The sequence below is a fragment of the Cricetulus griseus genome, chromosome X, assembly GCF_003668045.3.
Source record: "Cricetulus griseus strain 17A/GY chromosome X, alternate assembly CriGri-PICRH-1.0, whole genome shotgun sequence".
Lineage (NCBI taxonomy): Eukaryota > Metazoa > Chordata > Mammalia > Rodentia > Cricetidae > Cricetulus > Cricetulus griseus.
In genome coordinates, this window is record NC_048604.1 from 97,298,956 (window position 1) to 97,315,176 (window position 16,221).

A 16,221-nucleotide genomic window follows, 5' to 3' on the forward strand; every position below is an offset into this window, starting at 1 on the left:
GGCCAAGAGCTCCCAGTTCTTGGTTGTAATTTCCCATGCTAGCTATAGAGAGAAACGATGACCCTGCCTAGCTCTAATGTTCACATGGGCACAGCTGACTCCTTTCTCAATTAGTCCCAAACATTTGTCTGATACTTACAAAGCGCTTAGATCTTTCCAAATAGAGCAAATATCTGCCTTGATTATCACATTACACATCCATTTTTGCTAGTTACCATTTGGGTTTTGCTTTAGGTCTATGGATTCAAAGGTGGCCACATGCTGCATGCCACTTACAAGAGATGCTAACGACCCCAGTAAGCCCAAGATCAGTTCCTACTGTGCTTTCTTCCGTAGAACTGGAGGATCCCCACGAAGTAAGACCATTGAGCAACAAGGCAATTAAACCCCCATGAATGGAGACCGTGTTAACCTTCATTCTGTACAATTCTGCCCAACTAGCAAATCTACACTTCTCATCCCTCATCAGAGAAGCTTCTTTTGCAACAGTGATTAACTCCAGAGCAGTTTTATAGGTGATTTCAATGTGCTTGCCTTCCTATATCATATTAAAGACTCTGAAAAACAGTATTAAGTATTGTAACCCTAAAAGTGCACATTCTAAGAAAACACAGAAATAAAGGATGAATACTAGTCATACCATTACATGTATTTAGATAGAAACAAAAATATTTCCTTTTAAAAATCTAATTCTAAGCAACCAATGGATCAAAATTAAGTCCAGCTAAGAATACTCTGTGTGTTTGTGTTTGTGCGTATGTGTGTACTATTGGTGGGTATTTTAATACAATGCCTAAATGAAAATATTGGTGATGGGCTGCAGGTGTGACCCAGAATTTGCCTAGAATTAATGATGTCCTGGGTTTGATCCCCAGCACCACAAGAAATATATTGGTGAGGTTGTGAAACTCAGAAGGCCTTGATTGCCCAATGCAAGTTTTATCCTTTAAGGAAAACAAAGCCAACAAAATAAAATTCCAATGTCTTCACCCAGTTCCCTGTGTCATTTATTGCATGGAGAAACAGCAAGTCCAAGTCAGTGTTTTTAAATGCACAGTACAGACTAATATTCCTTAGGTTGTGTCTCGTTGGAAGATATGAAGTGCTATCCCAAGTGAGGGCATATGCACTGAAGATTTTGAGATACAGTGCATATGTTAGTCTTTCCTGTATTGAATGTACCAAAGGCCAAACATTCTGTGAAACATCTGCATTCAGAACACTGTTGAAAATTTGTCACAGCCTCCACATCCCTGCATATGGGAAAAAGAAGTTATGTAGGAATTTGCACTGAACTATTCATAATCTTAGGAGGAGTTAAATTCATTCCCAAGCCCTCACTACAAGAACAACAGCAAAAAAGGCAGCCAAAAGAGAAAGGGAAATGCAGAAATAGTTCAAGTTTCATGACTTTCCAAATCAAATCAGTTTCAAATCCTTAAATATGCATGGAAGAGATTCAACAATTTGTTTTTCTTTGGAAAAACATCATCTGTTTGAACCCTTCTCCTCTGTTGTTAAGCTACTGATAAAGCTTGCCAAAGGAACAGGGAAGTATTAAATAAATGCCTATTTTTACTAAACACTTTCAGCTCTATTGAAATCAACAGCTTAATCTTACATATTATAAATCCATCCAAAACCATTTCAAAAACTACCTTGTGCACACCACATCCCACTAGCGAAAGAATGAGTAAGTTGGCAAAATGCACAAAAGACAGTATACCATGCTATAAGTCTCTCAAAGTAATGCTAACATTGGAATGCCCTGTTGAGGATTGGTGAACCAGGGACCCTGTGACCCTAAAGGTCAGTCATTTCCTACTTTCAATTGTGCTATGCTACTAAATTTCTACAGGATACTGGCTTTCTGCAATTTGGGCTTGCTTTATATCACTTCCACTAGAGTTAGCTGAGATCCCCTGAACTGTATATAAAGCCAATACTTCCCAAGGGCACACTTTACAGAGAACAAATAATCATAAAGCTAGTGGGAGGATTGTGTTTTTTTTTTTTTTCATTATGTCTTCAGACATAACACACTGGAAATCCAGGCCAAAATAAAGACAACAACAACCAGGATTGTCAGAGAGTTGGTAGCATTACCCTTCCCATCTCAGCCTGGATACCTGGATTCAACAACAAATAGGTAGCAGTCCAGATACTCATATATGATGGGTGGTTTCTAAGCTCATGCATTTACAGAGATGTTATCCCATGCAGGAGAAAAGTAGTGATCTGGAAACTATTTCATTTGACCAGGCCAGAGAATTAAAGTAGATTGTGCTTGCCCCCAAAATTTACATGGAAAGGATTTCATTATCTAGGTTGATGGCCTAGATTGGCCAAATTGAACAGTTCTTTGCCCAAATCTCCACTTCACAGAGGTGTAAAGACCAATTCTGATATTTAATAGAAAATGATAGTCATGTGTTTTTATAGCTGATATAATATCATGAACATGGCACTAGAGAAGCATTTTGGCATATGGATGAAGAGGGCACAGTGCCAATGTAAATCTGATACTTTAATTGTATTTCAGCTTTTGTTTTCATTATCATCATGCCTAATACTGTCCAGTTGGAATCTACATTATTTAGGAAACCAACCGACTGTATGTAACATACATACAAGAATAAAACAAGTAGCCTGGTATTCCATTATTAGGTTCTGTAAAAATTATAAATTCTTTAAGTAAATATGCTCTGAGTTATTTGATAAAAGACCAATTTTAGTAAGGAGAAATATTTAAAAGTGGTTAAAATGGGAGATAATTTCTGCTGATAAGTATAGTTTTTAAATGGTACTTAGGATTAAACTCGGGGTTTCCTGCATATCAGGCAAGCACTTTACCACTGAGCTATAACCCTAGCTCTCTTTTTACTTTTTAATTTCAGGCTGTGTCTCAATAAGCTTCTCAAGATGGCCTTGAACTTGTGACCCTCCTGCTTCAGTCTCCCAAGTAGCTGATAATTAAGATTTTAAGTGCAATAAGCAGTTGAAACCACTGTAAAACATGTAAGAGAAAGGCAAAAGAGAAAATAATACAGATTATATTGTGCTGCTCACAGCTTTTGACATTCAGACATATATGACAAATAGTTGGGCTCAAAACTCAAAAGAAAGATCTTGGCAGACAAGGTCACCCACTGTCACTCGAGCCTTGAGGATGTCACAACACTGTGACTGGACGAAGTTGTTCCAACTGGTTTTCTAATGCAATCCGTTCCTGATGAACCTCCTAAGATGTACAAAACAAGGGAAAGAAAAAGAAAAGGCATCATTTCTTAGATTCATCTCTATTTCCTTATACAGTCAAAGGAAATGCAGAACTGGACCCACAAACCCTCAGGGACACAGTGGCCTGGAAGGCACCATTTTCAATGCTGGTGATCAGACAAAGAGAGATTCACCATCACTAATCTATCAATGCCTTTCTAAAGATGATGAAATGCAACTGGTCAACTTTTCTTTGCATCCCTGCCTTAGTCTCACTCTGTTTTTATGGGCAGCAGAGAATGGCATTAAATAGTAAAAAAGCCAATGGGGGAGAACTAAAAGAAAAACCAGACTCCCAGTACAGAACTGTGAGTCACCTCAATTAAATTTCTAGTTAAAATCTCTGGCTTCTTTTCTTAGCTAGGGATGAAAGATAAAAAGATACCCTGGTCATCCTTCCACCAAAGTCTCTCGTCCAGGCTCTTGCACACAATACAGCTAGCTTAAAGTCATTTCTGGGTAAAAGGAAGAGAGGGACACTAATCTGCCATTTGGAAATTCAAACTATGTCTTTTTTTCTTTTATTAAATTTATTTATTTGACATCCTGACTGAAGTTTCCCATCTCTCACCTCTTCCCATTCTCCCCACACATACCTTGCAGCCACCCACCCTATCCATTCCTCCTCTGTCTCCATTCAGAAAGGGTCAGGATTCTCATGGATGTCAACAAAACATGGTATACAAGCTGAGGTAGGACTAAGCTCCTGCTGTCATATTGAGGCTGGGCAAGGAAACCCAATAAGAGGAATAGGTGCCCAAAAGCCTGCCAAAGCATTAGGGATAGACCCTGCTCCCGACAATCTTTCAGTCTTAAAACAGATTTTTCAGAGAGAAAAAGGATACATAAAGGCACTCAAGTAGAATAGGCCAAGGTGGGAAAGAATTCTTATGCAATTCTAAGATGTTCCAAAAAACCAACATACATTGGAAAACTAATGTACAGAACTCAATGTGTGTTCATTCATTCATACTCCTAGCAACCACCTTCTCTATCTGTCAGCTCTAGGTCACATGCTGCTCTAGCTATTATGATATTAGCAAAACCCAAGAAAAGGCAGGCCAGGACCCTTATAGGCTTCTATACAAATGGATAGTGAGATAATAAAATGAGCAAAGAAGACAGATTTCAGAGGAAACAAATGAGATGATGCACTGGAGAGCAAAAGAGTAGGGGGAGAAAGAAGAAAGTCTGACTAGGAAAGGTTGCTGAGAGGTGATGCAACTTGAGCAGAGACATGAATGAAGCTGAAGGCAGTACTTAAAACATGTGGGGTGTAAATATGCAGGGTGACTAAAAGACAACTTCAAAGGCCCTGAGGGAGCAAATGAGTTTTGTGAATGTGGTATACAAAAAGAATGGCGTTTGGTTGATAGAATGCTTGCTTTAAAGGGTTCCATCCCCAGTACCACATAAACAGGCCATAGTGGCTTGTGCCTGGAATTCCAGCACTTAAGAGGATAATTAAAAGGAGTTCAAGGCTAACCTGGAATACATTAGTGAATCTGATGTCAGCCTGAGCTACATGAGATCCTGTCTCAATAAAACATAACTGAAAAGAAACAAAAAGAACAATGAATGAGGCTGATCTACACACGGGAGCAAAGGCAAATGGGTGGAACTAGAAGAAACCATCCTGAGTAAGGTAACCCAGTCACAAAAAGACAAACATGGTAGGCCCTAACTCATATATGAATTTTAGACATAGAGCAAAAGATTGCCAGCCTACAATCCACACCGCCAGAGAAGCTAGTAAACAAGGAAGACCCTAAGAGAGACATGCAAGGTCCCCTGGAGAAGGGGAAAGGGACAAGATCTCCTGAGCAAATGGGGAGCATGGGGGAGGGGAGGTGGAGTTAGGAGAATGAGACGGGGAGTAGAGGAGGGGTGAGGAGGACATGATGGGGCAGGGAGGTTGAGTTGGGGGAAGAATAGAAGAAAGCAAGATAAGAGATACCATAATAGAGGGAGACATTTTAGGTTTACAGAGTAATCAGACACTAGGGAAATGTCTGGAGATCTACAAAGATGACACCAACTAACAATCTAAGCAACAGAGGAGAGGCTACCTTAAATGCCCTCCCCTGATAATGAGATTGATGACTGACTTATATGCCATCCTATAGCCTTCATCCAGCAGCTGGTGGAAGTAGAAGCAGATACCCACAGCTAAACACTGAACTGAACTGGAATCCAGATGCAGAGAAGGACGAGTGATGAGCAAAGGAAACCCACAGAAACAGCTGGCCTGAGCATGGGAGAGCTCTTGGTCCGCGGACTGATAGCTGGGAAACCAGCATGGCACTGATCCAGACCCCATAAACGTGGGTGTCAGTGAGGAGACCAGGGAAATCTATGGGGCACCTTGTAGTAGATCAGTACTTGAGAGGCTACTTTAAATGCCCTTCTCCGATAATGAGATTGATGACTACCTTATATGCCATCCTAGAGCCTTCATCCAGTAGCTGATGGAAGCAGAAGCAGAAACCCACCGCTAAGTACTGAGCTGAACTCTGGAATCCAGTTGCAGAGAGGGAGGAAGGATGGGCAAAGGGATCAAGACCAGGCTGAAGAAACCCACAGAAACAGCTGACCTGAACAAGAGGGAGCTCATGGACCCCAGGCTAATAGCTGAGAAACCAGTATAGGACTGTGCCAAACCCCCTGAACAAAGATGTCAGTTTGGAGGTCTGGTTAATATATGGAGCCTCTGGTAGTGGATCAGTATTTATCCCTAGTACACGAATGGACATTGGGAGCCCATTTCACATAAAGGGATACTCTCTCAGCCTAGACACATGGGGAGGGTCTAGGCCCTGTTCCAAATGATATGACAGATGTGAAGATTTCCCCCATGGAAGGCCTCAGCCTCCCTGGGGAGCAGAAAGGGGATAGGACAGGATAGGATTGGGGCCGGAGGGGACAGGGGAGGAGGGGAGGGAGAGGGGACTGAGACTGACATGTAAAACAAGCTTGTTTCTAATTTAAATTTTAAAAAAGGAAAAAAAGAGATCAAAATACATTATCACTTCAAAAGATTACTGAATGATTTTCCAGGGTGAGGGTACCATTTTGCAGTCTCACCACCAATGCATGAGATTCCAGTTGCCTTCCACTGATGGTGCCATTTTCATATAGTAGTAGGTAATCCTAGCTTAAATTGTAATTTTACAAGTGGCTAATGACTACCATCTCATGTGTATATAAGTCATCCTTATATACTCTTTGGTGAAATAGCTGTTCCAGTCCTTTGCCAGTTTTAAAAGTGAGATGTTTGCTTTTTAGAGTTCTTTTACTTTTTAAATTTTTATTTAAATTGTTTTTATACAATATATTCTGATCATAATCCTTACACTACCCAACTCATTCCAGATCCTTCCCACTTCTCTACCGACCCAACTTCATGTTCTTCCTCACTCTCTCAAAAGGGAAAAAAAAAACAAACAGGAAAAAGAACAAAAAAAGAAAGCCAAAAGAGACAAACTGAAAGAAAGAAAATCAATAAGACAAAAATAGGAAAACAAAGACACAAAGACACACACACACACTTCATTTTTTGTTTAGCAACTACTCCTGGGCATGGGGCCTTCCCTGGAGTGCGGTCAATTTACCCAGTGAAGCTCCATTGGAGAAAGCTGACTTTCACTTTCCCAGCAGGCATCAATTGCAAATAGCTTCTTCTTCTTTTTTTTCCCCGACTCTGTGTAGCTTTGGAGCCTATCCTGGCACTCACTCTGGAGACCAGGCTGGCCTTGAACTCACAGAGATCTGCCTGCTTCTGCCTCCCGAGTGCTGGGATTAAAGGTGTGTGCCACCAACGCCTAGCACAAATAGCTTCTTAATTAGAGGTCAGAGTTTGTGTTCACTTTCCCTTCTCCATGTTGGGATTTTTGTCTGGCTTGGACATGTGCAGGCCCTGTGTGTGCTGTCATCATCTCTGTGAGTTCATGTGTGCATCAGTCTTGTTACATCCGGAAAATGCTATTTCCTTGGAATTATCCACCACTTCTAACCCTTAGAATCTTCCCACCTCCTCTTCTACATAGATTCCTGAGCCCTGGAGGGGAGGAGCTTGATGAAGACATCCCATTCAAGAATGAGTGTTCCAAAGTCTCTCACTTTTTGTACATTGTCTAGTTGTGGGTCTCTGTTAGTTCCCATCTGCTGCAAGAAGCTTCTCTGATGAGAGCTGAGTGAGACATCGATTTATAGGTATAGCAATATGTCATTATTAGTTATTGTATTGCTATGTTCCTTTAGCAGAATAACAGTTGTAGGTTTCCCCCCAGACCTCTCATTTTTTAAGTTTTAAAAGTTACTTTTTAATCAGAGCACCAGTTCTCTGTCAAATTTGTAACTTGAAAGTATTTCCTCCCCATCTGTAACTTGTCTCTTAATTCTCTAGTGTCTTTGGCAGAACAACAGTGTTTAATTTTAATGAAGACCAATACACTAAGTTATTTTCTTATAGATTATGCTTTTAGTCATTTCTTTATACTAAGGTCACGTCTAATCTCATGAGTTTTTTTCCTTTGTTTCATACTAAATGTTTTATAGCTTTATGTTTTCCATTTACAATGGTGAGCCATTTTAAGTTAATCTTTGTAGAATGGGTTGAGACTTAGATCAAAACCCTCTATTTGTTGCATACAGACGACCAACTAACTATTAAACATGTTGGGATACCAGCTTTTTGTTGGGTTGGTTTTGCATTATTGTCTTTTATCAAATGGCTTCATTTGTGTGATATATTTCAGAATTCTGATCTATGCACCACGCTCAGCACCATACTGTCTTGATTATAGCAGCTTGACAATGATTTCTTCATTTGCTCTTCCTATTCACATTGGTTTAGCAATTCCAAGTTCCTCGGCCCTCACATAGAAATTTTTGGATCAGCTTATTTGTATTCATAAAAAAAAATCCTGCTGGGATCTTAATTGGTATTGTCATGAATCTAAAGATCACTGGGGAGAAAAATGACAACTCTATTCTATTGAATGTTCCAAATATACAAAGAAAGCATATCTGCACCTTTAGGTCTCCCTGGAATTCTCTCAGCAGCAGTTTTTAGTTTCCAGAGTACAAATTTTATGTGTGTTCTGATAGATGTGTGTCAAAGTATTCCAATTTGGGGAGGAGGCCAGCTACTGTGAAGTGGTAGTTTAAGAAAATTCCATTACCAATTATTTGTGATTTATATGCAGGAATAAGACTGATTATTTTGTATATTGATCCTATATCCTGGGACCTTCACAAATTCAACTGAACAATGGAATTAGTTTTAAAATCCAACTTGTAATAATGTCACAAAATTTTTGGACAATTTGTCTAAAGATATGCAAGACTTGTGTACTCAAATCTCAGAAGAGAAACAGCTGTATGGCCTCCTCTACTTTCAGATTAGCAAAATCAACATGGTTTACATGTCAGCTCTCCTTAAACTAGTTGATAGGTTCAATGCAAATCTAACTGTAATCCTTACAAATTTTTTATTTTGTGGTACTTTCCTACCAATCCTCAAATTTGCATGAGACAAAAGGCTTACAATATCCAATGAAATCACAAAAATGAACACATTGAAATTTTTATCTTACCACATTTCAAGACAGTATAAGGCAACAGCAATCAAGACTGTTTGATAGTAGCATAAGGATCCACAGAAAGACTAAGAAGTCAGAACTGAACCTACAATTATAGTTCATTAGATTTCTGATAATGGCACCAAAGTGTTCCAAGGGAGGAAAAGTCTTTTCATCAAATGGTACTGGATTAAGGAAATACTAAAAATGGGGGCAAATGAACCTAACCCCAATGTCACATTATGTACAAATTTATTTTAAAGATGTAAAAGAAGAAACAATAAAGCTGTTAGAAGAAAGTACATGAGAATTATTTCATAATCTAGATATATACAGTTTCCTTATATAGAAAGTAGTAAGCTTAAGAAAAAATGACAAAAAGTATAGTTATTATATAAATAGGTGATATAAACACTAGAAGGAAATATTGACAAACATATCTAACAAATTACTAACAATCAAAATATGTAAAAAGGTATCTGCCTACAGCTCAAAAGGAGTCAGGGTAGATAAAATCTCAATTTAAAAACTGGACAAAAAAGCCAGATGTATGGAATCCCAATACTTATCAGGCTGAGATAGGAGGATCCTGAGTTTAATGCCTGCCTGAACTACATGGGGAGACCTTGTCTCAAAAGCAAATAACAAAATTAACAAAAAATTCCTCTGGTCAAAACACTTAAAAATATACTTCATAAGATATATTAAAAGTTAATAGTCACGTTAAAAAATAAATCACATAATTAGTCATCAAGGAGATGGAAAAAATTACCTTGCCCCAGATCAGGCTAAAATCAACAAAAATAACACCAAATGTTGGCAAATATTTAAAATTCTAACACATTAATGGGCAGAGTATAAAATGCTATAACTACATTTTTTAAAAAGGTGCAACAATTTCTAATAAAATAAGCTACATCTACATACTATGATAGTTTGAATAGGAATGCCCCCCATAGGCTTATATATTTGAGTCTGCAGTTGGTAGGACTATTTGGGAAGGAGTAGGGGTGGCCTTTTTGGTGGAGGTGTGTCACTGGGGGCCAGGTTCCGAGTTTCAAAAGTCCACTTAGACCCAATCCCTCTCTCTGGCTGCAACTTATAGACAAAATGTAGGCTCTCAGCTACTGCTCCAGCTCCATGCATTTCTGCCTGCTGCTATGTTCCCCATCATAACAGTCATGAACTCATCCTCTGAAACTGCAAGTAAGCCCACACAATTAAATGCTTGCTTTTCTAAGTTGCCTTGGTAATGGTGTCTCTTCACAGCAATAGAAAACTAACCAAGACACCATACTATCAATTAATCCTGTTTCCAGGACAAATGAGAACATATTTCCACACAAAACCATGTCCAAAGTTTCTGTGGAATGCTCTGTCATAAATGGAACATATACATCACCCGTCCCTGTAGGGGAGATGCTGTCCATGCCCACTCAGGGGCCGGCACAGGTGATGCTGACCACACACACTTGACGTAGCAAGGCTTTAAATATCAGGGACACATGCATGCGGCTCTCTTTTCCCTCTCTTGCCTAGCTGTACAGGACTGGCTTCATCGCATGAGTACTTCCTAATAAACCATCTGTTTTCAAACTAGTCTGACTCCATTGCGATTTGCATTAATTGCAATCCACTTTATCTGGTGTACAAGGCCGCATAGTCTCAGCTGTTTTAGATGTTGGATCACCTGGGACACTGTTTCAGGGGGTCTTGCTTGATCAAACATATTAGTCTGGAAGGAATCCATAGCTTTTCCCAAGTAACCTGTCCTTATATTTAAATTTAGAAGTCAAAGCATTTTTAAAATGTGTAAGTTGGATTAATTCAGAAGCACATATAATCAAATGTCTTTTAGCAGTTGTTGCTCCTTCCCCAGCAATTAAACAATTCAAAGACAACACAATAGCATACAGTATCCAGACTTTCTGTGTATTTTCCATCTTTACATGATTTATTTATTTATTTATTTATTTATTTTTATAACTTGATTTCTTTTACTTGCTTCTTTTTTCTTTTTTCCTGAGACAGGGTTTCTCTGTGGAAACCCACCTGCCTCTGCTTCCTTCAGCAAATACTACTGGCGTGTGCCACCACGACTGGCTTCTCTCTTTCTTTCTTTCTTTCTCTCTCTCTGTCTTTCTCTCTCTCTCTTTCAATTACTTTATCCTGTTTCTTTTCTCTCACAAGCCTACATATATTTTTAAACCCACTGTAAACCTTTAGAGGTTTTTCTTCATCTGAATCTGTCTTTATAGTAAATCTTTATCTTTTTCTGGCCAAGAGCCTTTGATCTCCTAAACAACATTGCTAAAAGATCCTTGCAGTTTTTGTTGCTTATGCTGAGTCAGGAAGCCTCTCTTAAAGGAGCTGCTCAAGTCTCTGCTTGTCTCTAGCAAAATAGTGACAACCCAAAAATGCTGCTACCAAGAAGTCATGCTTGTCTCGTTCTTTTGCTTCTAAGATCCCTTTTTAAACTTTTGTGAAGTTTTTATGTGGAAGTTCGTAAAACCACATCCTGACATTATTTTGTATCAATAAATCTTTCCACCAAGCCACCCGAGCCTCGCTGCCACATTAGAGCCCAAAATAACACACAGGAATTAATATTAGTTACAATGCTGCTGGCCAATGACTAGGATTTCTTATCTGATATCGGTCTTAAGTATCAACCATGATTATTAATCTATATATTTTATAAAGACTTATCTAATCAAGGACACTGGTGGCATGCATCCTCTCTTGTCGGGCTCACACGGTGGCTCCACAGAGAAGAGAGGAGGAGGAAGAGAGCGATTTCCTGCTTGTCCCTGCTTATATTCTGAGTCTGCCTGCTATGTCACTTCCTGTCTGGATCATAAGACTTCTCTTTACTATGTTTCCCAGAATCCTCCTCGATTCCTAGTCCCACCTATATTACTTCTCTATTGGCCAACAGTGCATTATTTATCAACCAATAAGACAAACATATACAGAGAATCACCTCCCTGCAAGGGTCATGAAACATTTGGAGAGGAGACAAGAATATAATAGCCACAGGTTGTAAAGAGGACTAGGGCAAAATAGTATTTTCTGAACAGAGCCACTGCATGTGTGAACTCACAGAAGTTATGATTGCCTGCACAAGATCAAGTCAGTAAACATTCAAGCATGGATGGAGATAACCTAGAAGCCCCACCCATAGGCAGAGGAACTATCGCAGTTGATGGTTGCTACCCAAGGGAGAGTTAGTTTTCTTTAGGAGTGTGGTCCCTTTTAGGTTGACCAGCTAACTGTGGTGAATGGCCCCATACCCACAAATATAGGGGCAGCACAAATCAGATTCAGTGGGTTATTAAAAGATATGAGGGGATGAGAAGGGAGAATATGATCAAAACATATTGTATGAAATTCTCAGAGTGTAAAAATGTTAGTAAAGAAAAATGTTCAATGATGCAGTTTTATTCACAATGTTCTAAAACTGTTAACAGCTCAAGTTTTCATCAAGAGACCAGATAATGAAATCATAGCATATTCTCTCAGTGTGGTATTAGGCAGCAATGAAAGGAGCAAATTCTTCATGCATACAAAAAATGAATCTCAAAATCTTCATGAAAAAGTATTTGTTGTGGGATACCATCATATACAGCTACAGAACAGGCAAAACTATGGTATAAATTAATCAGAATTGTGGCTGCCCTATGGTGGGGTAGAAGTAAAATGGGAGGAAAAGTGAGAAAGCGTCTTATGGTGATGGCAATGGTCTTTAAATCCAGAGTTTGCCTTCTATAAGTATATACATTTGTTACAAGATCAGCACATATACAGTTAAGATTTGTGTATGTTAAATTTCATATCATAAGAAAAACCTATAAAAAAAAACTTGAACGCTATGAGGCTAGCCTGTTCTGAATACATAGTGAGTTCCAGGACAGAAGGGACTATGCAGAGAAACCCTGCCTCAATTAAAAACTTGATTTCTAAATAACAATATGCATGCTGAAGTATTTAGAGAATATATATAGCTGTTGGTAATTTATTTGAATGTGTCAAAAATCAAATAAATGTGAATAGAGGAGAGAGACAAACATACATAAAAACAAGTATAATAAAATTTTAGTAACAGTACTAAAGCAGTGCTTGTACAAATATTCACTGTACAATTCTTCCAATTTTCCATGTATTTAAAAGTTCTGAAATAAAGTATCTTGACAGAAATGGGATGCATATAAAAAATAAGTCAGGGATGGAAGGGAATAGAGCATGCTAAAGCAGCCCCAGTGGAGTAGAAGGCAAAAGAGAAAAGCTCAGAATCTCAGTTACAAACACTCTTTCCATATGGGCACAGTGGTGCAGACCTGTCATCCCAGAGCTTGGGAGGTTGAGGCAGGGGGATTTTGAGTTCTATGACAGCTTCAGCTACATATTAAGGCCCCATCTTTTAAAAAAATAAAAAGTAATTTTAGAGAAAAGGATGGTCATTTATGTAGATTCTTCTAAAACCTTGATTAATTAGTTAAACAAACTGAAGCCCACTGGATTTGGCTAAGAGGTATGTGGGAAGACAGCAAGACCATACTTAGGTAGGAGAGAGAGAAAGGTGAAAAAGTAAAAACAGTGAGTGAGAATAATTTCTAAGAAAATGAACATGAAGGAGACCATAGAAATGGAGCAGTAATTACCAAGGGGAGCTAATAATGCTGGTGTTGTTTATGTTGAGGATGACCCAGTAAAATCATGTTCCACCAAAGCATGCTCAAGTCCTAAGACCCAGGATCTGTAACTATGATTTTAAATACACACAGAATCATGTAAGGATGCCACCATGCTAGGATAGGTTGGGCCCTAATTCCAGTGAGCAGGGTCCTTAATCAAAAAGGTACAATAAAAACAGGTAACAGGCAAGACACCAGAAGAATGTCATGTGACAATGGAGACAGAGATTGGAACTTTTTATGTACTAGCCAAGGAATAGCCAGGATTGCCAGAAACCACCTGGAGTTGGGAAGCAGTAAAAAGGGAGTCATCTCTAAAGCCTTTAAAGACAGTATGGCTCTGATGGCACCTTGATTTCAAACTCCAGAGCCATGATGGAATAAAGTACTATTGTATTAAGTCACTGAATTTGTAGTACATGGTTAGAGCAACCTGAGAAACTGATGCAGAAGAGAAATGGCAGAAACAAGTGAGAAAAACAGGGCTAATATACTCAAGAAAGTGAAATGGAATCATTTCCAAGGTACCAGAAAAGGGTTAACCCAGGCTGCCTACTTCCACAAAAGTGTAGCATCATTCCTAGAAGATCTAAAAACATAATGATCTTACTCAGAAAACTTGGACAAAAAAGAATACAGAGTTTGTAAGTGGCTTTGTTTCCTACAAGATACACAGTCTCCACATTGAAGCTACTAATGTTAAGTCTAAGCATTCAAAAACCAACCCTTGAAACTTAAATACCTTCATTCTCTACCAACTAGAAGAGCTTTGAGAACAAAGGTGGGTCTTAGCAAAAGTAATGAAGAGCTGATGATCAAAACACAAACCCAGGGTAAGTGAGGGAATCCAAATGTGGGAACCACTCCTTACCTTCAGCTGCTGTTGAAGCTCACTGTTCAAGCGGGCCAGAACTGCGTTGGCCTCTTTATTTTTGCGGATGGCAGTCTGAATTGCCTTCTTCTGTTTGGAAGACTGCCTGTAAAATAGTACAAACTGACTTAGAGGTCTGGACCCTTCCTTGCAAGTCAGAACTCAGATTCATGAGAGGTGCTAAACTGACAAAAGTTAACATCCCAGGGCTCCAAAAATAATACCACATATTCCCAGGTCAGCAAGCCAGCAGGCAGGCATGCCCACACCAAAATGAAACAAATTTGTCAGGATGAATTATTTACACCTGAAGCTACTCCCTGTTTTACAACTTGAATAAAGGCTGTGAATTGGGCCTTTTCAAACATTTGTGTCCCAGTTATTCCAAGACATTTTACTAAGCATTTTTTTCTGATAATTCCTATTAGCTGAATGGCCCTTTTGTGGAAGCACTAATGGAAGCTACTTCAGTGGACAAGACTGGTGGAGAAGAACAGAACATTCTCTTAAGAAAAATTTCTACATTCATTTAGCAAAACTGCCTAGTTCTTTATTTCTTTATAAGGGAAGGAGAAAGGGGGAGGTGGAGGAGGGGAGAAGGGAGGAGAGAGGGACAGGGAGAGAGAAATGTGAATTTTAGTATGTACCAGAATATATCTGAGGCACAGGAAAATGGAGAATGCTTTTGTACCAGCATACCTTAGCTAAGTCAGTACTAAATTCAAAGAACAGGTGTAACTAGAGCAATCATGTATAACTGGGGAGATCATGTGTAACTAGGGCAATCATGTGTAATTAGAGCGATCATGTGTAACTAGAGAGATCATGTGTTGCACTTGGGTCTATTAAAGTCTCCATTTACATTGTTTGACCATAAGTCTTCTTAGTACCCTCTTAATCTTCTAAAACTGTCCATGGTGGGAATGATAAATCAATGTGGTCATCATAAGTATAACTTACAAACTCCTATACCCATAGCAAAAAAAAATAAATAAAAATAAAAATGTGATTCATACTCTTATAGAACAACAACCATATTTTCAATCACTGGGAAATGGGTCCCAGTCCACACATATGATGACTATTTCCTGAAGGGACACACTATGCTAGCCACCCTGCAAATCTGTAGAAGACATAGTCCCTTATGCAGTAAGTTTAAAGGCCAGTTGTTTCAGCCATATAGAAGCAAGAAATAAGCTTCAAAAGTCTGCTCATTTTAGAAAACAGAGATTGTATTTACAGCTGTAATTCTGGGATTCAAACTAGGGTAAAGCCTTCTAGGCCATCTCCCCTACTTTGTAAAAAATAATTTCATTAGAATGTACTTACTGTGCAAAGTAAAAGATTTCATAATGACATTTTAATTCAATACATCATGCACTTTGGCCAATATTCACTATTCAATACCCTTTCCTGTCCTGCTTCCTCTCCCACTAGGTTCCATCCTCTTCACAAATGCCTCCTTTTTTTTATCCTAGTGTTGCGTGTGTGTGTGTGTGTGTGTGTGTGTGTGTGTGTGTGTGTGTGTGTGTGTGTGTGTGTAAAAGAGAGGGAGAGATAGAATTATCTAGGTTCCACATATAAGAGTAAATTTTTTAATTCATAACTCCTTTACTGAATGAGTAATGTATGCAAGAATACAATAGAGGTAAACTAATATTACAAAGTACCATTTTGAAAATCAAACCAATATAACAAATACACATAACATGAGAATGCTTAAATTTTGTTACATGATGCATTCCTTTGTTTTACAACAAACTTAAGTTTTAATGTCTATTAGAGAAAAACTGCA

The 16,221-nt window shown here is 38.7% G+C and overlaps 1 protein-coding gene across 5 annotated transcripts in view; it reads right to left on the reverse strand.

The window, feature by feature from the left end:
* Positions 1-2,933: 2,933 nt before the first annotated feature.
* Positions 2,934-16,221, reverse strand: part of Reps2 (RALBP1 associated Eps domain containing 2) — a 230,973-nt gene continuing 217,685 nt past the window's right edge. For all 5 annotated transcript variants that reach the window (XM_027432751.2, XM_027432749.2, XM_035449998.1 and 2 more), the window contains 2 exons: positions 14,427-14,532; positions 2,934-3,241 (listed from right to left, as the gene is read on the reverse strand). In XM_027432751.2, the coding sequence (XP_027288552.1) occupies positions 3,173-3,241; positions 14,427-14,532 (175 nt within the window). In that variant the 3' untranslated portion in view covers positions 2,934-3,172. The remainder of the gene's footprint in view (positions 3,242-14,426; positions 14,533-16,221) is intronic.